A 23,961-nucleotide genomic window follows, 5' to 3' on the forward strand; every position below is an offset into this window, starting at 1 on the left:
TGATTTTCACGCTAACTTTTTTATTTATTTACCTCCCCTCATTAATGGCTAAATTGAAAATGCATTATTATGACTCTTCAAAACGACTTGTGGTCTTACCAATACCACCAGCCTAGTAAGAAGCAAGATATACACCGAGGCACAACGTTGGCTCACAGTGGTGAAAGGGGACTTTGCAAACCCACACTATTACTGTTGGATAGGGGGCAGTAGTGAATGGGTTTTTACCATTGGTTTGAGTATCAAACCTCTTCAACCACCACTCCTGTCAAAACAGATTTGCATTTGGCTCATATGATCAGTGTAAAAGCAATATGGTTGAAATAAAACATACCAGTAATTAGAAGTACTTCAATATCTGTCAATAAGGGGGTTAAACTCTATGTTAGCACAACTTCAGAACAGCACTACTTCATTTTAGGATGGATGTTACCACCAATCTATGATGTAACAGTTGCATACAGCTTTCTATATCCAAGTTGCAGCGCTTGTGTTTTATTAAGTCTGTCAAACATGACCTCTTTCAGTCCCCACTGGAAAGAAGGGCTGATTTCCATAATCTTTGTCATTATGAAAGTTAAACGATATTATCTCAAGCGCTCTAACTTCCTGTTGCTGCCACACAATGTCAAACTTACAGTAGTCTTTAGACACCAATATCAAAAATTGTCACCAAAGCAAAATATGACCATTTAAAAACGCAAAAAAATATTTTACAAAAAATGTATTTTCGCTACAATAGTATGATGCAAATGTACTATATGAAAAATTGTATTTGACAACTCCCAGACAGTCACACAAGACATGCACAAGAACATTTTGCATAGCAAATGGACTACATTGTTCAGAACTAGTTGCTTTTCATATCATGCAACCGGTTTCAGGGTGTTGCGGAACCAAACAGCTTCTCTTCTTAAATATATTCTCAGTTATTTATACATTTATATACAAAGACATAGACCACCTTTAATTAAAAAATAAAACTTCATAGTAATAACTACTTTGTTACATAAAAATATGTTACTATGGCCCTTGCTGTGGCAAGACAGGTGCAGCAGGTGGGAGGGGTTAGAGGTGTCAATCACAGTGGCTAGGATTACCTGACTAAAACGGACACTAAAGCTCCAAGGCCTTAGGATAGTAGTAACAGTTACAATACATACTATGGCAAAAATGTTGTTATGCATTCGTCTACTTGGTTTTGGCCTTGCCGTTTCCCAATTACTCAATGATAAAACATATAACTCCAATTCATGTCATTGAAATGCATTGAGGGCTTTTGCCCCCTCTTTCTTTTTCATATCAACAATGCCAATTCTCTTGATGGAAGGCAGACACTTTGTGAATAGTACACATTTAAAAACAAATGGGGACTGTGCAGAAGAGGGTAGGTCTAAGATCTAAGGGGGAGCTATAGCAGGATAGCAGGCACACAGGGGTGGTGCATAGCAAAAGGTCCTCGGCTTAAACTTACAGAGAAGCTCCATGGTATAGAAGCAGGCTGGCAGAATGGCAACAGCTGCCATGTTGGGACATAAATAAAAAAATAATACACAAATGTTTGTCACATACACCAGATAGGCGCAGTGAAATGCGTTATTTTATGTGTTGTTTTTATAGACAGGAGAGTTGGATAATGGACTCTTAAGGACTACTTGATTCAATATGAGGACAATATCCTTAGACAATTGATTCAGTTATTTTTTAGATTCGGAACCATCAAAACGATTCGAGTTAGCAGATGTCAAATGAGAAAGGTCAATTTAGCTGGGTCTTGAACACAGACAGCGATAATCTTACAGACGAATATGCCGTCCAGACACTAAAATGGCCCCTAAGTGCCAACTTGTCCTGAGGGACTGAGAAAGTCACCTCTCCAAAAAAACACTTTCTTCTCTTTGTCCGTTGAAAGACTGAACTATATCTAGCAAGGTCTGCCACTGAATTACCTTTACCAAACTTAAATAAAATAGAAACACTTAATGACATGTCAATTGGCCACTATTGGTTGAACAGTCTCTGGTTGTGTTGATGTAATCCATAAATACCCCAGATCTACTGTATGTTCTTGCAGTAGAATGATGGCAAACATAGCTGATATTCCAGCCTCCCCATACTGGCGTTGGAATGATGGAACACCGACAAAGCCGAAATACCAGTCGGGAAAGTCCTGTCTTATAGAATGCATATTGTATGGTTTTCAAGACGGCATTTTCAAGTGTAACTGACCTCATGCGTGATTCCTGCATTTATGCATTATCCGAAGTGCATTTGTTTACATGCAGATAAGACTCGTACAAGATAATGCCAATATTTTCTTTTTTTCTCTTAAGCATCACAAGTGCGTTTTCGATAAATGCCTGGATGTAGCGGAAAGAACCTTGAACAAACTTGCTCCACCACTGACATGTCAGTCCTGTCCTCCAACCTTCCCCACATCACCTCACAGAAAGCATGTGGAGAGATCCCCACTAGACCAGGTGCCTCCAACTCTGGTCCTGGAGAGCATGTAGAATTCTATTCAAGCCCAGCACTAACACACACAATTCAAATAATCAAGGTCCAGACTGAAGACTGTGATTAGCTGATTATTTGACAGGTGTATTTGTACTATGGTGGATCAAAGCCTGCTCCCCAGTTTCTCTCCGGGACCAGTCAGACAACCCTGCACTAGACTGTCCAAAACCTCCCACCTGACCTCTTATTTGCAGATCCTGTGGTTGGGTCAATCGCCAAGGAGGGGGAAGCAAAGCAGGGCTCAACCCCACCTGTTCCACTTCAGCCCGGGGTTGTTCCAAGCCCCTTCCCTCCTCAGTAACCACACTAGGCGGGGGGGTCACTTGAGGCGGTCGGAGCGGAAGGAGTCTTCCACGGCGGGGTCAGTCAGCATGAGGTCCCCATCCAGCATGCCCAGCCCCTCAAGGGCCAGGGGGTCCATCCTGAGGGGGTCGTCCAGGGCAAAGGAGTCCATCTCAAACCCTGGCACGTGGGACAGAGCGCTGGCGATCTCCTTGGAGAGGCCCAGCGAACTGTCTCCTGGTGAAGAAAGAAAAGAGGGCTAGTAATACATAATAATAAATGTTCCATTTAGCAGACGCTTTTATCCAAAAGGGACTTACAGTCATGTGTGCATATGTTTTTGAATGGGTGACCCCAGCAGGAACCGAATCCACAACCCTTGACATTGTAAGTGCCATACTCTACCCACTGAGCCACTCAGGATTAGTGTTAGTTGTAGTTATATTTATATACTTGGAAAGCATTCCTCTCCTACAAGGGAGAAATAGCCGAAGTGGTAGCCCAGATCTCACCTGTGAGGATGATGTTAGGGACGTTGTGGCATCCCTCTCCCCCAAAGTTCTGGTTGTTAAGGTGCTGCCTATCCCCTGAATCGTGGAGCTCCAGGAAGCCATGGTTGGAGTGGTAGAATTCCTCCTGGCCCTTTCCACCACTCCCACAGCCTAAGCCACCATGGTTGAATGACAGGCTGTCTCCCGGAGTCTCCATGTTGAACTGAGACGGGAACAAAACACCAAACGTGAACTCAGGCAGACAAATACAGTACAACAGAACTCAGCAATGAAAGCAGAGGTGCAGTAGTCAATATAAAAATGAGCCAGAGAGAAATAAAGTGTCTGCAGAAAAGGTATACCTGCTGGTTCTGTCTGGAGGCGATCTGCAGGCCCAGGTAAGGATCATCCAACAGAGAGTTTAACAGTAATGTGTCCTACAACACAAAACACAGGTACTTTACACTAAAGACAGAACAACACGTCATACCAAGTTATGTTGAGTAACATCACCTACAATATGTATTGTAGTTGTGGAGTGGGGCGTCATTGATGCTACATCCTACAGGCCAATTTCACTGTGGTGCCAATGTCACAACCCCCAGCACACAAAGATAGTCTACTCTCTGGACTGCTATTAATAGAGCAATTCAACAACAGAGCCCAGGATCCATTTCACCTCACTTGGGCATGACATCAGCGTCCCCTCTCAAGTTTCACACACCACATTCTGCAGCTAAAAGAATTGTGCGCATGTTCAATGACATCATCTGTCAGAAGGATGTTGTGAAACAAGAGCATTGCAAATGTATTGAGAAGCTATACAGGTCCAGGAAATGTGAAGCATCAAGTAGGAAATTGTTGAGCCAAAGTTCTAACAACATGGCCTCTTGAATAGCCTAATTTCTGTTTTAAATACAGTACCAGTCAAAAGTTTTTTAGAACACCTACTCCTTCATGGGTTTTTCTATATTTTTACTATTTTCTGCATTGTAGACAGTGAACACAAAACTATGAAATAAGAAATCATGTAGTAACCATAAAAAGTGTTAAAATCAAAATATATTTTATATTTGAGATTCTTCAAAGTAGCCACCCTTTGCCTTGATGACAGCTTTGTATTCTCTCAAACAGCTTCATGAGGTTTTCCTGGAATGCTTTTCCAACAGTCTGGAAGGAGTTCCCACATACAAATGAAGTCAGAAGTTTACATACACTTAGGTTGGAGTCATTAAAACTCGTTTTTCAACCACTCCACAAATGTCTTGTTAACAAACTATAGTTTTGGCAAGTCATTTAGGACATCTACTTTGTTCATGACAAGTAATTTTTCCAACAATTGTTTACAGACAGATTATTTCACTTATTTTTCACTATATCTCAATTCCAGTGGGTCAGAAGTTTACATACACTAAGTTGACTGTGCCTTTAAACAGCCTGGAAAATTCCAGAAAATGATGTCATGGCCTTAGAAGCATCTGATAGGCTAATTGACATCATTTGAGTCAATTGGAGGTGTACCTGTGGATGTATTTCAAGGCCTACCTTCAAACTCCTTTTTGTTTGACATCATGGGAAACTCAAACGAAAATCAGCCAAGACCTCATAAAAATAACTGTAGACCTCCACAAGTCTGCTTCATCCTTGGGAGCAATTTCCAAATGCCTGAAGGTACCACGTTCATCTGTACAAACAATGTACGCAAGTATACACACCATGGGACCACGCAGCCGTCATAACGCTCAGGAAGGAGACGCGTTCTGTCTCCTAGAGATGAATGTACTTTGGTGCGAAAAAGTGCAAATCAATCCCAGAACAACAGCAAAGGACTTTGTGAAGATGCTGGAGGAAACAGGTACAAAAGTATCTATATCCACAGTAAAATGAGTCCTATAATCGACATAACCTGAAAGGCTGCTCAACAAGGAAGAAGCCACTGCTCCAAAACTGCTATAAAAATGCCAGTTTGCAATTGCACATGGGGACAAAAATCATACTTTTTTGGAGAAATGTCCTCTGGTCTGATGAAACAAAAATAGAACTGTTTGGCCATAATGACCATCGTCATGTTTGGAGGAAAAAGGGGGACGCTTGCAAGCCGAAGAACACCATCCCAACCGTGAAGCATGGGGGTGGCAGCATCATGTTGTGGGGGTGCTTTGCTGCATGAGGGACTGGTGCACTTCACAAAATCGATGGCATCATGAGAAAGGAAAATGATGTGGATATATTGAAGCAACATCTCAAGACGTCAGTCAGGAAGTTAAAGCTTGGTCGCAAATGGGTTTTCCAAATGGACAATGACCATGCATACTTCCAAAGTTGTGGCAAAATGGCTTAAGGACAACAAAGTCAAGGTATTGAAGTGGCCATCAAAAAGCCCTGACCTCAAACTTATAGAAAATACGTGTCGGCAGAACTGAAAAAGTGTGTGCGAGCAAGGAGGCCTACAAACCTGACTCAGTTACACCAGCTCTGTCAGGAGGAATGGGCCAAAATTCACCCAACTTATTGTTGGAAGCTTGTGGAAGGCTACCCGAAACATTTGACCCAAGTTAAACAATTTAAAGGCAATGCTACCAAATACTAATTGAGTGTATGTAAACTTCTGACCCACTGGAAAGTGGTGATCTAACTGACCTAAGACAGGGAATATTTCCTGGGATTAAATGTCAGGAATTGTGAATAACTGAGTTTAAATGCGTTTGGCTAAGGTGTATGTAAACTAAAGACTTCAACTGTGTGCTGAGCACTCGTTGGCTCCTTTTCCTTCATTCTGCGGTCCAATTCATTCCAAACTCAATTGGGTTGAGTTTGGGTGATTGTGGAGGCCAGATCATCTGGTGCAGCACTCAATCACTCTCCTTTGTGGTGAAATATTCCTTACACAGCCTGGAGGTGTGTTTTGGGTCATTGTACTGTTGTAAAACAAATGATAGTCCCACTAAGCCTGAGCTGACATGGTAAAAATCTGTCGTTCTGGCCCTGAGCAAGGCAGTTAACCCACTGTTCCCCGGGCACCGAAGACATGGATGTCGATTATGGCAGCCCCCCGCACCGCTCTGATTCAGAGGGGTTGGGTTAAATGCAGAAGACATAGTCGGTTGAATGCATTCAGTTTTACAACTGACTAGATATCCCCTTTTCCCTAAGTGCAAACCAGATGGGATGGCATATTGCTGCAGAATGCCTTTAATTTTAAAATCACCTACAGTGTCACCAGCAAAGCACCCCCACACCATCACACCTCCTCCTCCATGCTTCACGGTGGGAACCACACATGCAGAGATCATCTGTTCACCTACTCTGCGACTCACAAAGACACAGTGGTTGGAACCAGAAATCTCAAATTTGGACTCATCAGACGAAAGTACAGATTTCCACCCGTCTGTTGTCCATTGCTCGTGTTTCTTGGCCCAAGCAAGTCTCTTCTTATTGGTGTCCTTTAGTAGTGGTTTCTTTGCAGCAATTCAACCATGAAGGCCAGATTCACACAGTCTTCTCTGAACAGTTGATGTTGAGATGTATCGGTTACTTGAACTCTGAGGTGCAATCTGAGGTGCAGTTAATTGCCCATTTCTGAGGCTGGAAACTCTAATGAACTTGCAGCAGAGGTAACTCTGGGTCGTCCTTTCCTGTGGCAGTCCTCATGAGAGGCAGTTTCATCATAACGCTTGATGGTTTTTGCGACTGCACTTGAAGAAACTTTCAAAGTTCTTGAAATGTACAATATTGACTGACCTTCATGTCTTAACTTCCCTGGGCTAGGTGGGACGCTTGTGTCCCACCCTAGACAACAGCCAGTGTAATCGCGTGGCGCGAAATACAAATACCTCAAAAATGCTATAACTTCAATTTCTCAAACATATGACTATTTTACAGCATTTTAAAGACAAGACTCTCGTTAATCTAACCACATTGTCCAATTTCAAAAGGGCTTTACAGCGAAAACAAAACAGATTATGTCAGGAGAGTACGCTGCCAAAAATAATCACACAGCCATTTTCAAAGCAAGCATATATGTCACAAAAACCAAAACCACAGCTAAATGCTGCACTAACCTTTGATGATCTTCATCAGATGACACTCCTAGGACATTATGTTATACAATACATGCATGTTTTGTTATATCAAGTTCATATTTATATTTTTTTTTAAAACAGCTTTTTACATTAGCATGTGATGTTCAGAACTAGCATACCCACCACAAACTTCCGGTGAATTTACTAAATTACTCATGATTAACGTTCACAAAATACATATCAATTATTTTAAGAATTAGAGATACAGAACTCCTTTATGCAATCGCTATGTCAGATTTTAAAATAGCTTTTCGGCGAAAGCACATTTTGCAATATTCTGAGTACATAGCCTGGCCATCACGGCTAGCTATTTTGACACCCACCAAGTTTGGGGCTCACCAAACTCAGAATTACTATTAGAAAAATTGGATTACCTTTGCTGTTTTTCGTCAGAATGCACTCCCAGGACTTCTACTTCAACAACAAATGTTGTTTTGGTCCAAATAATCCATAGTTATATTCAAATACCGCCGTTTTGTTTGTGCGTTCAGGTTACTATCCTAAGGGTGACGCCCGAGCGCATTTCGTTCCAAAAAAATTCTAAATATTCCATTACCGTACTTCGAAGCATGTCAAACGCTGTTTAAAATAAATTTTTATGCTATTTTTCTCGTAAAATAGCGCTAATATTCCAACCGGGCGACGTTGTATTCATTCAAAGGCTGAAAGAAAAAAATGGAGAATTCTCATGAACGCGCATCTCCAGTGTCACTGTCCCCAGGTTTATCACTCACAAATTCTCCTGCTGTTCTTCGCCCAGAGACAGCAGACACCCCATTACACTTTCTGGAGCCTTCTGAGAGCCAATGGAAGCCTTAGAAAATGTCACGTTACAGCAGAGATGCTGTATTTTCGAGAGAGATGCAACAGAAGGACAACAAATTGTCAGACAGGGCACTTCCTGTATGGAATCTTCTCAGGTTTTGGCCTGCCATATGAGTTCTGTTATACTCACAGACACCATTCAAACAGTTCTAGAAACTTTAGTGTTTTCTATCCAAATCTACTATATGCATATTCTCGTTTCTGGGCAAGAGTAGTAACCAGTTTAAATCGGGTACGTTTTTTATCCGGCCGTGCAAATACTGCCCCCTAGCCCCAACAGGTTAAAGTAATGATGGACTGTCGTTTCTCTTTGCTTATTTGCTGTTCTTGCCATAATATGGACTTGGTCTTTCACCAAATAGGGCTATCTTCTGTATACCACCCCTACCTTGTCATAATACAACTGATTGGCTCAAACGCATTAAGAAAAAGAAATTCCACAAATTCACTTTTAACAAATTGAAATGCATTCATGAAGCTGGTTGAGAGAATGTCAAGAGTGTGCAAAGCTGTCATCAAGGCAAAGGGTGGCTACTTTGAAGAATCTTAAATATAAAATATATTTTGATTTGTTTACAATTTTTTGGGGTTACTACATGATTCCATGTGTCATGTCATAATTTCGAATTCTTCACTCTTATTCAACAATGTAGAAAATAGTAAAAATGAAGAAAAACCCCTAACTTTTGACTGGTACTGTATATCCCATGACAGCAGAGTAATGTGTCATGTGTAAAGAGATAAAGATATTATACTATTTGAAACTTCAGGATGTCACACACTAAGAGGCTGAACAGTGATCAATTTGCATGGCCAAATGTATAAATAAATCAGCTGATTATACAAATATACAATACAAAATAGTGAGCTAATTCTAGTTAGATGACAGAGTGAACTCTTAAAATATGTCCTGGTGTGACCAGAAGCCATCAGGCTGACACTGGTTATGGTCTTCATAACAGATGTGCAGATGATTACGTCATCCAGATCATTCTAGTTGACCTCAGTTTCTATCACAACCAAAGTTTACAACATTGCGCTTGCTTTAAAACCATGCGTTTACAAAGACATCAAACCATGCAGGCTGTCATGCCCCTCTGCCCCGGAGAAGTGAGGTAGATTAACAGTGACAGACCAATAGGAGGACATAGAGGAAGTTCTGGCTTTATGCGGCCAATTGGCAGGAGTGTGTTGAATGGGCTGGCACTAACTCCACTCACGTTGTAGAGGCCCAGGTCTGTGGCCAGGGAGTGGCTGATGTGCTGCAGCTGGGGAAGACTTCCCTGCTGCCTTTGCTGCTCCATCTGCTGCTGTTGGTCTTGCTGGTCCTGTTGTTGTTGCTGCTGCTGCTGTTGCTGCTGGGTCGACTGCGGGTCTTGCGTCTGCAGGCACTGGGAGTTCTGGCCCTGCTCACCCTGCTTCTCAATTTTGACCGACACCCTATGCTGCATCTGCTGGTTCTGGACATTGCGCAGGTTCTGCAGGTGCTGCTGCTGGAGGGCCTGCTGAGACTGGGCACGTTGCTGCTGGTGCAGCTGGTATTGCAAATGCAGCTGATGGTGTTGGTGCTGCTGTTGTTGTTGTTGTACCACGGACGGCTGGGAGAGCTGTTGTCCTGCCTGAGAGGCCTGCTGGGATGCTGGAGGACCTGGCTGATGAAGCTGCTGCTGGGGTTGGCTGAAGGGGTAGGGAGGGAGCCTCTGGTCCATGGGCAGTTTGCTGGTGTCCAGAGGGACGCCCTGGGAGGAGATAAACACATTGATTGGAAATGGAATACGAACTCAATTGGCATGCAGGTCAGCCAATGTTATGGTGCCATGTAGGCTTGAGCGGGATACAGTATAAACTATATACTGGGGTATTTTTGAAATACCCATGGCATGATTTTCAATACGTCAAAACAATTGAGCTAGTTTTTTCATAAATTTGAATATTTGTTATTTTAAATAAATATCTACAGTCAACTTGTGCACTAGGTTAATAGATAAACAGCATTAGCTACCCTTGCATGCTGACGAAAAGGGCAGTTTACTTAAAAACTAGCAGTATTTCAATCTTCTCGATTCATCATAATTAGAAGTACAGTGCCATCTCCCATCCCTGGGTTGAGGTACGTTTTTCGAGCCATATCTTGCGCTGGCTCCGTGGTGTCCACATTCTGGCATAGCACAGTTCCAACCAGAGAGAGAAGTAATTAACGTCTAGTCAGGTTCTATTGGCTAACCAAGTAGCTAGCTTGCAAGATCAATCTTCTTGGTTACAGCAGAGACAAATCCCCTCCTGGATCAAAATCCCTGATGTCTACTATTTGTTTTGTGTGCGCAGCACAGGAACTGCATGAATGTATGAACATCTGGATACCGCCTAACCCCAGGGCAGTCTTATTCTGTCCTGTGATTAAATCATGGTAAAAGGAGAACATAGGTAGACATTACCTGTGTTATGGAGGACAAGTTTGGAGAGATGGTGGGGGAGAACTGTTTGGAGTGGTGCCGGCGAGACTCCCCTCCCATGGGTAGGATCAGAGGGGACAGCTGAGCTCGTCTCCGTGGCGACGTGCTGAGTGGTGACTGCCCCTGGCTAGTTAGCAATGGCGAATAAGAGGAGCACGAGCCGGACCCTCCCACCCCGCTACTGTAACTAGGGTTACTGGCTGCGGTCTGGAGGGACTGGCCACTCAGGGAGGAGTTGCTGAGGAAGGAGTGCAGGGATTGGTTGCTCAGGGAAGACTGGAGGGAGGGGGAGGAGCTAAGGGAGGACTGCAGGGAAGGGTTGCTAAGCGACGAGTGCAAGGAGGTGGAGCTGAGGGAGTTGGGGAAGGAGTGGCTGCTGAGAGATGATTGGATGTTGGGGTTGCTTAGCGAGGACTGCAAGGAGGGGTTACTGAGAGTGCCCTGAAGAGATGCCAGGAGACCTGTTCAAATAAACAAGACGGATAAACAGATCTGAATATATAGCTACATAAAATAAAACACGCATTTTGAGTCCTGGTGTGAAAAGTTGTGGTAATGCGTACATAATACACTGAACAAAAATATAAAACGCAACATGTAAAGTGTTGGTCCCATGTTTCATGAGCTGAAATAAAAGATCCCAGAAATGTTCCATATGCACAACAAGCTTATGTCTCTCAAACTTTGCGAACAAATTTGTTTGCAATTGAAAAGGAGTGGGACAAAATTGTACAGGCCACAATCAACAGCCTGATCAACTCTATGCGAAGGAGATGTGGGAAATGTGGTCACACCGGATACTGACTGGGTTTTCTGTTACACGCCCCAACCTTTTTTTTAAGGTACTGTATCTGTGAGGAACAGATGCATATCTGTATAACCAGTCATGTGAAATGTTTTATTATTTTTAAAATTTTATTTCACCTTTATTTAACCAGGTAGGCAAGTTGAGAACAATTTCTCATTTACAATTGCGACCTGGCCAAGATAAAGCAAAGCAGTTCGACACATACAACAACAGTTACACCTGGAGTAAAACAAACATACAGTCAATAATACAGTAGAAAAATAAGTCTATATACAATGTGAGCAAATGAGGTGAGATAAGGGAGGTAAAGGCAAAAAAGGCCATGGTGGCGAAGTACATACACTAAAGCAAGTAAAACACTGGAATGGTAGATTTGCGGTGGAAGAAAGTGCAAAGTAGAAATAGAAATAATGGGGTGCAAAGGAGCAAAATAAATAAATACAGTAGGGGAAGAGGTAGTTGTTTGGGCTAAATTATAGATGGGCTATGACAGCTGGTGCTTAAAGCTAGCGAGGGAGATAATTGTTTCCAGTTATTGAGATTTTTGTACTTCGTTCCAGTCATTGGCAGCAGAGAACTGGAAGGAGAGGCGGCCGAAGGAGGAATTGGCTTTGGGGGTGACCAGAGCGATATACCTGCTGGAGTGCGTGCTACAGGTGGGTGCTGCTATGGTGATCAGCGAGCTGAGATAAGGGGGAACTTTACCTAGCAGGGTCTTGTAGATGACCTGGAGCCAGTGGGTTTGGCGCCGAGTATGAAGCAAGGGCCAGCCAACGAGAGTGTACAGGTCGCAGTGGTGGGTAGTATATGGAGCTTTGGTGACAAAACGGATGGCACTGTGATAGACTGCATCCAATTTATTGAGTAGGGTATTGGAGGCTATTTTGTAAATGACATCGCCGAAGTCGAGGATCGGTAGGATGGTCGGTTTTACGAGGGTATGTTTGGCAGCATGAGTGAAAGATGCTTTGTTGCGAAATAGGAAGCCAATTCTAGATTTAACTTTGGATTGGAGATGTTTGATGTGAGTCTGGAAGGAGAGTTTACAGTCTAACCAGACACCTAGGTATTTGTAGTTGTCCACATATTCTAAGTCAGAACCGTCCAGAGTAGTGATGCTGGACGGGCGGGCAGGTGCAGGCAGCGATCGATTGAAGAGCATGCATTTAGTTTTACTTGTATTTAAGAGCAGTTGGAGGCCACGGAAGGAGAGTTGTATGGCATTGAAGCTCATCTGGAGGGTAGTTAACACAGTGTCCAAAGAAGGGCCAGAAGTATACAGAATGGTGTCATCTGCGTAGAGGTGGATCAGAGACTCACCAGCAGCAAGAGCGACATCATTGATGTATACAAAGAAAAGAGTCGGCCCAAGAATTGAACCCTCTGGCACCCCCATAGAGACTGCCAGAGGCCCGGACAACAGGCCCTCTGATTTGACACACTGAACTCTGAGAAGTAGTTGGTGAACCAAGGCGAGGCAATCATTTGAGAAACCAAGGCTGTTGAGTCTGCCGATGAGGATGTGGTGATTGACAGAGTCCAAAGCTTTGGACAGGTCAATGAATACGGCTGCACAGTATTGTTTATCGATGGCGGTTAAGATATCGTTTAGGACCTTGAGCGTGGCTGAGGTGCACCCATGACCAGCTCTGAAACCAGATTGCATAGCGGAGAAGGTGCAGTAGGATTCGAAATGGTCGGTAATCTGTTAGTTGACTTGGCTTTCGAAGACCTTAGAAAGGCAGGGTAGGATAGATATAGGTCTGTAGCAGTTTGGGTCAAGAGTGTCCCCCCCTTTGAAGAGGGGGATGACCGCAGCTTCTTTCCAATCTTTGGGAATCTCAGAGGACACGAAAGAGAGGTTGAACAGGCTAGTAATAGGCGTTGCAACAATTTCGGCAGATAATTCTAGAAAGAAAAGGGTCCAGATTGTCTAGCCCGGCTGATTTGTAGGGGTCCCGATTTTGCAGCTCTTTCAGAACATCAGGTGACTGGATTTGAGAGAAGGAGAAATGGGGAAGGCTTGGGCGAGTTGCTGTGGGGGGTGCAGTGCTGTTGACCGGGGTAGGGGTAGCCAGGTGGAAAGCATGGCCAGCCATAGAAAAATGCTTATTGAAATTCTCAATTATAGTGGATTTATTGGTGGTGACAGAGTTTCCTATCCTCAGTGCAGTGGGCAGCTGGGAGGAGGTGCTCTTATTCTCTGTGGACATTACAGTGTCCCAGAACTTTTTTGAGTTTGTGTTGCAGGAAGCAAATTTCTGCTTGAAAAAGCTAGCCTTGGCTTTTCTAACTGCCTGTGTATATTGGTTTCTAACTTCCCTGAAAAGTTGCATATCACGAGGGCTGTTCGATGCTAATGCAGAACGCCACAGGATGTTTTTGTGTTGGTTAAGGGCAGTCAGGTCTGGGGAGAACCAAGGGCTATATCTGTTCCTGGTTCTAAATTTCTTGAATGGGGCATGCTTATTTAAGATGGTGAGGAAGGCATTTTTTTTAAATAACCAGGCATCCTCTACTGAAGGGATGAGGTCAATATCCTTCCAGGATACCAGGGCGATTAGAAAGGCCTGCTCGCTGAAGTGATTCAGGGAGCGTTTGACAGTGATGAGTTGAGGTCGTTTGACCGCTGACCCATTACGGATGCAGGCAAGGAGGCAGTGATCACTGAGATCTTGGTTGAAAACAGCAGAGGTGTATTTAGAGGGCAAGTTGGTTAGGATGATATCTATGAGGGTGCCCGTGTTTACGGCTTTGGGCTGACCTGGTAGGTTCATTGATCATTTGTGTGAGATTGAGGGCATCAAGCTTAGATTGTAGGATGGCTGGGGTGTTAAGCATGTCCCAGTTTAGGTCACCTAGCAGCACGAGCTCTGAAGATAGATGGGGGGGCAATTAGTTCACATATGGTGTCCAGAGCACAGCTGGGAGCAGAGGGTGGTCTATAGCAGGCGGCGACAGTGAGAGACGTGTTTTTAGAGAGGTGGATTTTTAAAAGTAGAAGAAATCCATTGATAAGAATGTATTTCAATTGACTGGTTTCCTTATATGAACTAACTAAAATCTTTGAAATTGTTGCATATTGCGTTTATATTTTTGTTCAGTTTAGAAGTCTACAAACATTAAAATTCAATGAAAACGTATTGCAACATTTCGTTGTTTTAACATTTACTTTTACAAATTGCAAACAGTTTGTCTCCTGGCGATCATATCAGGAGGTATAACGCTAGCTCAGTCCCCTGAAGAGGCCCTGAGCTGCAGGGTGCAGCTCAAGAGTCAAACTAGGTTTCCTTTCATTGTCTCCTATCCTTAATTTGCACTGATGTGAAAGAAATAGAATAATACCAGCAAATATCTGACAAGCATTCACCATACCGTTTTCACCCGTTTCCGTCAGTGACGAAGAGACAAGACGAGAAGAGCAAGCCACCTCAGACTATTGACATGAACCCTAGGCCTTGCCTCTAGACTGAAGTTAACATTTCCTGTGTGTGGTCGGCCAAATCACCTTAACACAGCTAAGGTCAGTAGGGCCATATAAAATCTGCTTCATTTCTTGCCTGATTCCGGTTAGTTTAATTTACCCAAATTCCGTGGAGTTTTTCCAGGTCTCCGTTTTCCCCGGGGTTTTTTTTCAGGCTTTGACTCAAAATGACACTTGAATTGAAAAACAACTAAATGGGATTTTTTAAGTCCACAACCATGCTTAAACCACATAAGGAGACCACTTTTGAGGTCTGGGAATTTTTGGGGAATTATTCAGTGTAGTTACCCTTTAAATCCAGCGCACACTTAGCAAGAGGCTGTTCAGCTGTGTTTTTGTTATGATAGAGTTTGCAAAACAAACACCCACTGGATTGATGCAAATAATCATGATATCAATCTGCCAGGTAGGCATAGGCTTTGCAGTTAACATTTAATTTATAAGGTTTTTGGGAAAGCCATTCCATCTACCAGAAGACTGTTTTCATTAGCATCATCGCTAACAGCTACACAAAGTGGTAACTGCACGCACCGCACATACACAGACGGGGGAATTCTCGTTGCCTCTTCAGAAAGCTGCAGGAAATACAAATCACTGATGCATTCTGGTCATGTCTTATGATAAACCTGGGCAAATTAATTAATTTTCACTACATTTCGTTGACTCCCTACTAAGTTCAATACATTTTTTTTATTTTTTTTTACATTGTTGAATTCCATTTTATTGTCAAGATTATCTGATTCTTTCCACGTTCTTTGCATCATGGATTTTTTAGGGCCCTAGGACAGCTACTTTTTCCGAATGCACAGCCCTGCACTTAACCTCCACTTTCACTTTCTAAATAAATCTTACACGCACCCACCTAAATGAATGTCGGCCTGTCTCCCTCTTGCACCAACACCCACTAGCTTCCTCCGTTTGATTCAAAACTTAGACATTTTAACTTGTGTGACAGAAAGGGTTGTATTGTTCCTAGCATGCCTGCATGAGCGCACACACTAACATACACACAAGAGAGAGGTGCTGAAGATCAACATGGCATACAATAGCACACACACTCTTCAGCCTGTGTCCCACAGCCCCTCCCTGTACCTGGTGAGTGGCGGAAGGCGTTGCTGGCATTAATGCCCAGCTGGGTGAGGGTGGAGGCCAGGTTGCCCGTGCTGCTGCCCCCACTCAGGGACGAGGGGTAGCCCGGCTCGTCTGGGTCCAGCGGGGTGGGCAGTGGCGACGGGAAGTGCAGGCTGGAGAGGTCGGGCAGGGAGCCCCCCGTGTTCAGGGCTGAGGGGGCATGGGGGGTGCTGGACTGCTGGTCCGGGGAGGGGAAGATACTGGAGGAGGAGATGGAGAAACTATTTAGAAAGACAAGAGAAACCACAGTGGTGTCTCACATTCGGCAAGAATTAGACACTGTGGTGCGTGTGATTTCCAGACAGACAGGGTGACCTCAGCATCCCAGAACTAAACTGACTCACACCCAACATCAGCCTCCAGACACACGCAGCGAGAAAGAGAAAACGACAGAGAGAGAAAAAGAACAGAAGAATAGACCGAGGGGAGAAAGCGAGCGAGAGAATAAATTACAGAGGAGAGAAAACAAGGGGGGGAAAAAAAGACATGGGAGATAAAGAGCAAGTGAATGAGAGAGGGAAAAAGAAAGGAAGTCCACTACACACACATTCCAATCTAAACCCCAGCTATGAGAGAAAGATAAAAGAATGTGCAACGGAAAGGCTACGGGGGAGTGGAACGTCATGTCAACCAACCCTCTGCATCCCTGGTTACACCGACTGCTAGTCATGACCAAGAAGAGGAGGATAGACAGAGGCTGAAAACGGAGGAAGATATTTCAAATGGCTGTTTCAATGGAGAAGAAATGGAGATTGAGCGGAGGCTTTTACAGCAACAGATAGTGTTCAACAGAAAATCAGCCATGGATTAATTTGTCATACCTGAGGGCACACGCTAGCCATAGTACAATACTGTGTCTACTATCAGACTCCCCTCCATATATTGCTGCTTCACATTAAATTAAACAAATTACATTAAATGTAAGCAGCAACGACAAATTACATTAGGTCTACATTAATGGACAACATCGCAGGTTTTTATAACCATGTGTCTCCACTGAAACAGATTACTGTAGATAATTAATTTTGTTCAAACTTCTAGAGCCACAGACATTTCCACATAAGTTATTCTATCCTGTGAGAAAAGCTGTAGAAATGACTTGGATGTGTTTTAGAAGGATTGACTTACTTGATACCAGGAACTTCACAGGACTTGGGTCGAGAAGACAGCAGGGGCAACTTCTTGGTGTCCCAGGGCTTGAGCAGTTTGCCCTGATCCATAACGTTCTCCTCAATGGGGGGAACTGGGTACGGAAACACTGTGGGTGACAAACATGATTGAGGAAATCAATTCACTGTCTCCTGGTCACAAGGATTTCTTTCCATTGTCAAGATTATTTGTGGTGTGTTTAAATTAGGACAGAATTGTTAGTGTACAGCGAGTGGGACTTTTAGACTCACTTCTTCTCCCCTCTCCTTCACTCTGACCTAGAGGAGCACAGAGAGATACAAGTCAGAGCACTGGCGCAAACTGGGAATGGGCTTAAGGCACAATCACACTTAAGCAATTATAACAATATGGTCATTTAGCAGACACTTATCTCAGTGGCAAACCCTCAACTCCCACTCCGATTTGTTAACTAAAAACATGCTGTTGGTTTAGTCTTTAGTGAGTCCTCACCAGTGAGTCTGCCCTGAGGGGTGAGTGTGTGTCCAGCGCTGAAGGGGTCTCCTGCAGGGGGGTTCATCACACTGGTGTGGAGGGCAGAGTCTGAGTTGGTCCTGCATCGAGAAAAGGCATCAGGAGAGGAGAAAGATATATCCAGGGGGTCTCTTTCCATTGCCACATCAACATTCTCCAAACAGGAACCAACTACGCAAGTCAATCCATGACTCATTAGAAAAGTCATCCAGTAACCACATCATGACAATCACCACTTGACTTTTACTTCTACTCAGCCACAAACTAACTCCATCCATGATATACTGGAACTCAGTCTTAAATATCAATTCATTCAATATAAAAAGGATCAACACATACAATATATAAGCTCTTGGAAGATCTTTGAATGGCCATATCTCGCACTGGCACAATCGTCTGTTAATGTCTGCCCCAGGACAGTAAGTTGATGCCCTATGTTGAGGGGGAGAAGAGAAGATAGATGGAGAGGGTGGGAGGGTGGGATTCACCTGTTGAGTGCCATGGTGGGGAGGCGAAATAACTGGCTTTTGTCTCCTGGGAAGTTGCCCGAACAGTTCCTTTCGTGATCAACAACAAAAATGGCCATTATTCTCCAGAGAAGGATAATACATTTTTAAAAATGTAAAGAGAGAAGGCTTGGGACGGACGACGAGCATAGGAGATGCAGAGACAGAGGGAGGAAGAGAGGGAGATTGACATTCTACAGAACACATGGCGCATCCCATAGACACTTTTCACTCATGTACGTGGATACAGAGAATATTGAGGGAATTGAGTGCATTTGTGGGTGTGTGTTAATGCATGCTCATGTGCACGAATGTATGCATTCACAAGAGTGAGCTTGCGCTCATGCGTGTGTGTGCTCATGTGCTTCTGTAAGACTGGCTATTATGAAAGAGGTTCTTAAATTCTCTGCTAAAACGGGGTCTCGCAGCGATCAGTTCACGTCAGTAGAACTTACGAGGCTGTTTATCAGTGTTTCCAGACCCCAGTGCTGTTCTGGAAAGAATCGGACAGACTTGTGCCGACTCCACCACAAACAAGCTTCAGGAGCAGCTCCTTCCATTCACCTGATTAATGGAGGCCATTTCCCAAAGCGCAGCATCCAAGCGAGCGGGGATGAGAAACGCCGGTTTAGAGCGGCCTTCATTTTATTCATGTGTCAACGCAAATTTATAAGTAATCTTGACATGCCTGTATTTTTTGCAGAGATTAAGATAAAAGTGGAACTATTGGGAGGTGTGTAAGAGTCATTTAATTTCATGTCAAAGCCAGTTTTCCTTTCTCCATTTAGCAGAGAAATAAAGAAAAGAAAGAAGAGGACTGGCAAGAAGAGAAAAGAGGCGGGAGTTTCTTTCTAAAACTTGAAAAATTAAAAATAAAGAGTGTAAGTGTATTCGGATGCCAGAAAAAAGGGAGGAAAGTGGAGAAAATAAAACTAAAAGTTCTGAAAAGCAACTGAATTCAAGGCTATGAAGGAAAGCTAAAATCAGGCATCTTGTTAGTCAGTCCCAATCGCGTTAGTATGCATTGTTACCAAGCTATAATGCTGCAGAGAAAAACAACTAAGCACAATACATCAAAAATGAACAGGCTTCCCTAGGGATACCCATGTCTCAGAAGATTGGGTTCCACTCCAGAACATTACCTTCTCCAACTGGTGTCCGGAGGTGGGGACAGATAGGCTGAGTTATATGGAGAGCTGTCCACCTGAGGAGCACACAAGTCAAGGCAACAACTAAATCTACTCTTCTCATCCACAATCAGGGATTTGGTCAGCACAACATAGAAAATTACAAAACAATATATTATCAAAGCAGTCCTTTGCCTAAGTAGAGCAAAACTCTGGATTAGCTGCTAGATTGTGCTTTGTGGAATACCACCCGGACTCTGGTCTCAGAGGTATTGTGAAGGATACTTACTCTCCTGTAGGGACGCACTGGGGAGATGAAGCGTCTGTCCCTCTGGACCCGCTCTACCAGGCCGTGGTGCCGTGTAGAGCGACTGGAGTCCAGGTTAGAGTGGAACAAACCCTAAGAGAGGGGGAAAGATGAGGGAAACAAGTAGGAGAACGGAGAAACAGAAATGGAGAGAGGATAAAGAGGGGTGCAAGAGGGAGAGATGCCATGGTGTTTAAATTGGTGTCAAGTGATTGTATGGATAGATTTTTAGGCTATATATTAAATGTGGACCCCCACACACAGAGGATGAAAAAAATAAGGTGATCCTCTCTCACCTGAAAGTCGCCTGGGTTCCTGCCAATCTGATTAACGTTGGGTAGGGAGCCCCCATAGTACGGGCCCTGGGTTCTAGCCAGACGCACTTTCTGAGCCTGGATCTGGAGAACAAAGACGCGATGGAGACTTTATGAATACCTAATGTCTTTTGTAAGACAAACTGCAATACTTGTGTCCTTGAAATATTTCACTGCTGGATTGCTGCATAGGGTACACAGAGACAGATGCCACAACAGTGGATTGAGATAATCAAATGGGTAACAAGATCATCAAGAGTTTGTTGTAGTGTGCTTTATCACCTGCAAAGCTGTGGTTGTCCTATGTCACAATAGAATGTTTGAAATGACCTGGCCCGTTCTTTTAGTAAGACACTGTCTGGCCATTTTCATTAATGACACAGCCAAACATCTTGGTGTCTTTTCAGACCTTTTTCTTTTGAGTAAGAACTTGACACATGTTATAATGTGCTGTCCTGCCTCTGACATCTTTCATGCAGTCTCTCAACCTTTAAAACAGAGGGCAGTGAGTTCATCATTGTAAAAGATATGGACAATCATTCACAGGGAAAACCACACTTACTGAGGAAAAGCTGTTAAATTATTATTTCTAAGAAAAATAAGAACTTTGAAAACAGTCACAAAGCAACAATATCCCCACCAGCATACTGGATATTGCTATTGCTAATAACCCCCAGGAGTTGCCTAATAAATTTCAAGTTGGACAAAACATTTCCAGTGAGGTGACAGTGAGAAAATACTGCTTTGTGTACCTCCCAAATGAGACATTGGCAGTGTAACATATCATTATGACAGCAGAGGAATTTGAGAAAAGGTCTTCATATGACATAAGATTAAATCTGCCCTTACACGGTTCCCTTCCCTCCTGAAATCGATTCATATGAACCACCACTGTTCCAGATTAGAGATAAGATAGACCTACTGTGTCATATTTTACAAACCCATCTAAAAATGCCCAAAAGCCTTAAAGCTGGAATCCTTAATTTTGAAACTGTGATTTTACAACAACAAAGAAGTTAAAGAACACTTTTTTCCCCCTCTGACATGATTGCACCAGCGATAGAACAGCAGAATAGGTGAAACAATTTTTACTATGATGGGTGACGCTCCTCACCTTCACTTCGTCAACAAAACAAATGCAATAACAATGGCCATGGGGCGGAAGGAGAAGCTGTTTCCCCTACTGCGGATTCAATCCCCTCTCTTTTACATAGGCCTAGCCACAGGCGAATACGATTACAGTAGCTAGAGCTTTCAGTATTCATCACACTGATGACAATATGAATTCTCCACACATATACAGGCTGTACAACCAAACTGATGAATAAATACAATAAATGAATGGAAGTGGGCAAATCCATGGTAACAGATTTGCACAAACTCAGATTTATACCAAACAAAAAAACATTGATTTATAAGTTTAACAAACCATAGAACTCTCTTCACAAGTACTACTTTTAACAATTTCCACTGAACATTTTACAAAAGCACATTTACAGGATGAACTGTGCAGATACAAAGTCTGGAAACAGAATAAAACTGAGTGAGAATTTACCGAAATTCTGTTATCAAACTTTGCACCTGCACAGTTATTCCACTAAATGTTTTTTATTTACTGAGTAAATTGTTCAAAGTAGTGATTGTGCATAGAACTGCATGGTTTGTTAAACTTTGAAATCAATGGTTTTTGTTTGACATAAATTTTAAAGTGAAGTCTTAGCGTAATTCTGTACTACTTTACTGTATAGTTTGTGCCTGCTCACTCTCTCTCACACACACACACACACACACACACACACACACACACACCACACACACACACACAAAGCACATCAGTTTCGCAGCATGCTCCGTCTCCATTTACCGGTACCTGCGCCCCTGCCTTGCTATTAGGCTGATTGGACCACCCTGACAAAAAGTATATTAGATGGGGAGATTGTAAAGGACGAGACTCAACGGAATTCCCAGAAAAGGCAGTGGTTGAGATGGCAAAGGGGAATTACCGTGAATGAAGGAAGTGGGGTGTTATGAGCGGTTGGGATGAGCCAAGACTTGAGCCCTTGAATGTGCTGCCCAACAATGCAATTTATGAGAGGGTGAGTCTTTGGGCTCCCGAGTGGCGCAGCGGTCTAAGGCTGCATCACTACAGTGCCTGGTTTGAATCCAGGCTGCATCACATCCGGCCATGATTGGGAGTCCCATAGGACAGCGCACAATTGGCCCAACGTCGTCCGGTTTGGCTGGGGTAAGCCGTCATTATAAATACAAATTTGTTCTTAACTGACTTGCCTAGGTAAATAAAGGTTAAAAAAAATGGAATCACTTAATTTGATTTGCCCTCATCTCCTTTCTATTCCTTCTTCACAGTCTGCATCACATTCACCTCAAAATGTATAGGCTATTCGTAGAGGGGGGAAATGGTGGGCATTAACATGTTTCTAAAAGATTGAATGTTCAAAGAAAGATGTTAATAAATTCATTAATAACCAAATTAATAATTCGTATCTGTTTGAAAATCAGTTCAAGCTTATTTACTTCAAATTGAAAGATTCCTATAATAAACTCTGGGGTGTATTCATTGTCTTGCAACGGAAACCCGTTTAAGAACCAAACGTACACAAACAGAGCAAACGATGAAAAACGGGGGGAGACCAACCGGTTTTTGTCCAATAGAAACTCTCGTTTTCGTTGAAAAAAAAAAAGTTTGTTTGGAGTAAACGGCTAGTGTTGCTAAACGTTTTGCAACAGAATCGGCGTAATTAATACAGCAGTGGAGTTCCTATAAACACACCATTTTGTGAATGTTAAACTCAGTGGAAAAATAATTGAGTTGGTTGCAGTATGCCAAGAGTTTGCAATCTGTTCTGCTGTGGTGGTTGACAGCAGCCACTATGAACCACTTCACTTGATGCACCGTCTATTTGACAAACTAGCTAACTAACTAGCTCAGCACTGAAAATCTAACGTTAAGCCAAAACATGGCTGGTAAGTAACGTTATCAATCAATCACACAGTTCAGCAGTTCTTAGGTAGTTTGGTTTGTAAATGTGGGACAAACGAAAATATATTAAAAGTTAGTTAACTACAATGTCTCGTTAACATTAACTCACTACGGGTAGACAGCTAGCTAACGTTAAATAAGTAACGTAACGAACTAGTTAACGTTAGCTACTGAATTTGAAATACTATTTAGCCACAGGTGGCTAACGCAGGGCTAGCTAAATCGTTTATTTACGCTAACGTTAGTTAACTAGCTAGCTGGTTCGCATTCCACTTTTGACAAGTTAGATAAGATAGCAAACAACATCGTAGTTAGCTATTTAACTTTAAGTAGGTGAAATAACTAGACATTCAAACTCCAACAGATGAGGCAAGTCGTAGATAACGTTCATTATTGGCTAGAGTTAGTTAGCTAACGTTATATTAGTTTATAATTTTCGTATTTTTTGTTGACTCTTGACAAGCCCCGGGCCTGTACTTACTCCAGCTTTCATCTCCTGCCTCCCCCCCTCCGACTTACCCTGGTAGAGGTGATATCCATCATAACCTCCTGAAAAGCGGCAGTCTCTTCAGCCTGACGTTGGGTATGTAGAGCTATTTTCTCGCTAAATTTTCGGGGGTTCGATGCCCCAGACCCAGCACCCGAACTGGGTCCTGCTCCGGGTCCACAACCGCCTACATCCGTAGCAGACATCTTTACCGAACGACTTCACGCAGTGGGATGATCTGACTTGGTCGTCACTAACGTTAGTTACCATAGCCACAAAGTGATACGGGCCGTACCAAACCAAACCTAACATGAACTACACAGTTAACCTTAAATGAAGACCAAAAAGCTATTTTTTGCTTTCATGAATTTGTACGATACAGCCAATTTTTACTTTATGGCTGTGGTAACTAGCTAGTCGAAACCATCTGACTTGTGGGAGGAGAAGGTCAGAGCGCCCAAACGCAATCTGGGGCATGTAGTTTATTTTATTTTTATATAAGGCT

At 43.1% G+C, this 23,961-nt stretch overlaps 1 protein-coding gene across 2 annotated transcripts; it reads right to left on the reverse strand.

Annotated features, from left to right (window-relative positions):
• Positions 1 to 23,916, reverse strand: LOC106580288 (CREB-regulated transcription coactivator 2). 2 transcript variants are annotated; one of them, XM_014161140.3, is made up of 14 exons: positions 23,489 to 23,915; positions 19,951 to 20,052; positions 19,637 to 19,747; positions 19,363 to 19,424; positions 18,203 to 18,271; positions 17,694 to 17,794; positions 17,474 to 17,500; positions 17,202 to 17,331; positions 16,035 to 16,273; positions 10,633 to 11,111; positions 9,418 to 9,936; positions 3,653 to 3,727; positions 3,312 to 3,513; positions 1 to 3,036 (listed from the first exon to the last, which is right to left on the reverse strand). In XM_014161140.3, the coding sequence occupies exons 1-14, from the start codon at positions 23,660 to 23,662 to the stop codon at positions 2,837 to 2,839; spliced, it is 2,490 nt and encodes an 829-aa protein (XP_014016615.2). In that variant the 5' UTR covers positions 23,663 to 23,915; the 3' UTR covers positions 1 to 2,836. The 2 variants fall into 2 exon arrangements, with proteins under 2 accessions (XP_014016615.2, XP_014016624.2); XM_014161149.3 differs by lacking the exon at positions 18,203 to 18,271 and having other exon boundaries at positions 23,489 to 23,916.
• Positions 23,917 to 23,961: the final 45 nt, after the last annotated feature.

The sequence above is a fragment of the Salmo salar genome, chromosome 02 (genome assembly GCF_965601325.2).
Source record: "Salmo salar chromosome 02, fSalSal1, whole genome shotgun sequence".
Taxonomy (NCBI): Eukaryota; Metazoa; Chordata; class Actinopteri; order Salmoniformes; family Salmonidae; genus Salmo; species Salmo salar.

Coding starts and splice junctions, on each gene's coding strand:
- LOC106580288 (XM_014161140.3), bottom strand. CDS start 23,662: ATGTCTGCTACGGATGTAGGCGGTTGTGGACCCGGAGCAGGACCCAGT. Junction 17,332..17,473: donor TGAAGGAGAGGGGAGAAGAA/GTGAGTCTAAAA, acceptor TGTCACCCACAG/TGTTTCCGTACCCAGTTCCC. Junction 9,937..10,632: donor ACTTGTCCTCCATAACACAG/GTAATGTCTACC, acceptor ATCTCCTCCCAG/GGCGTCCCTCTGGACACCAG.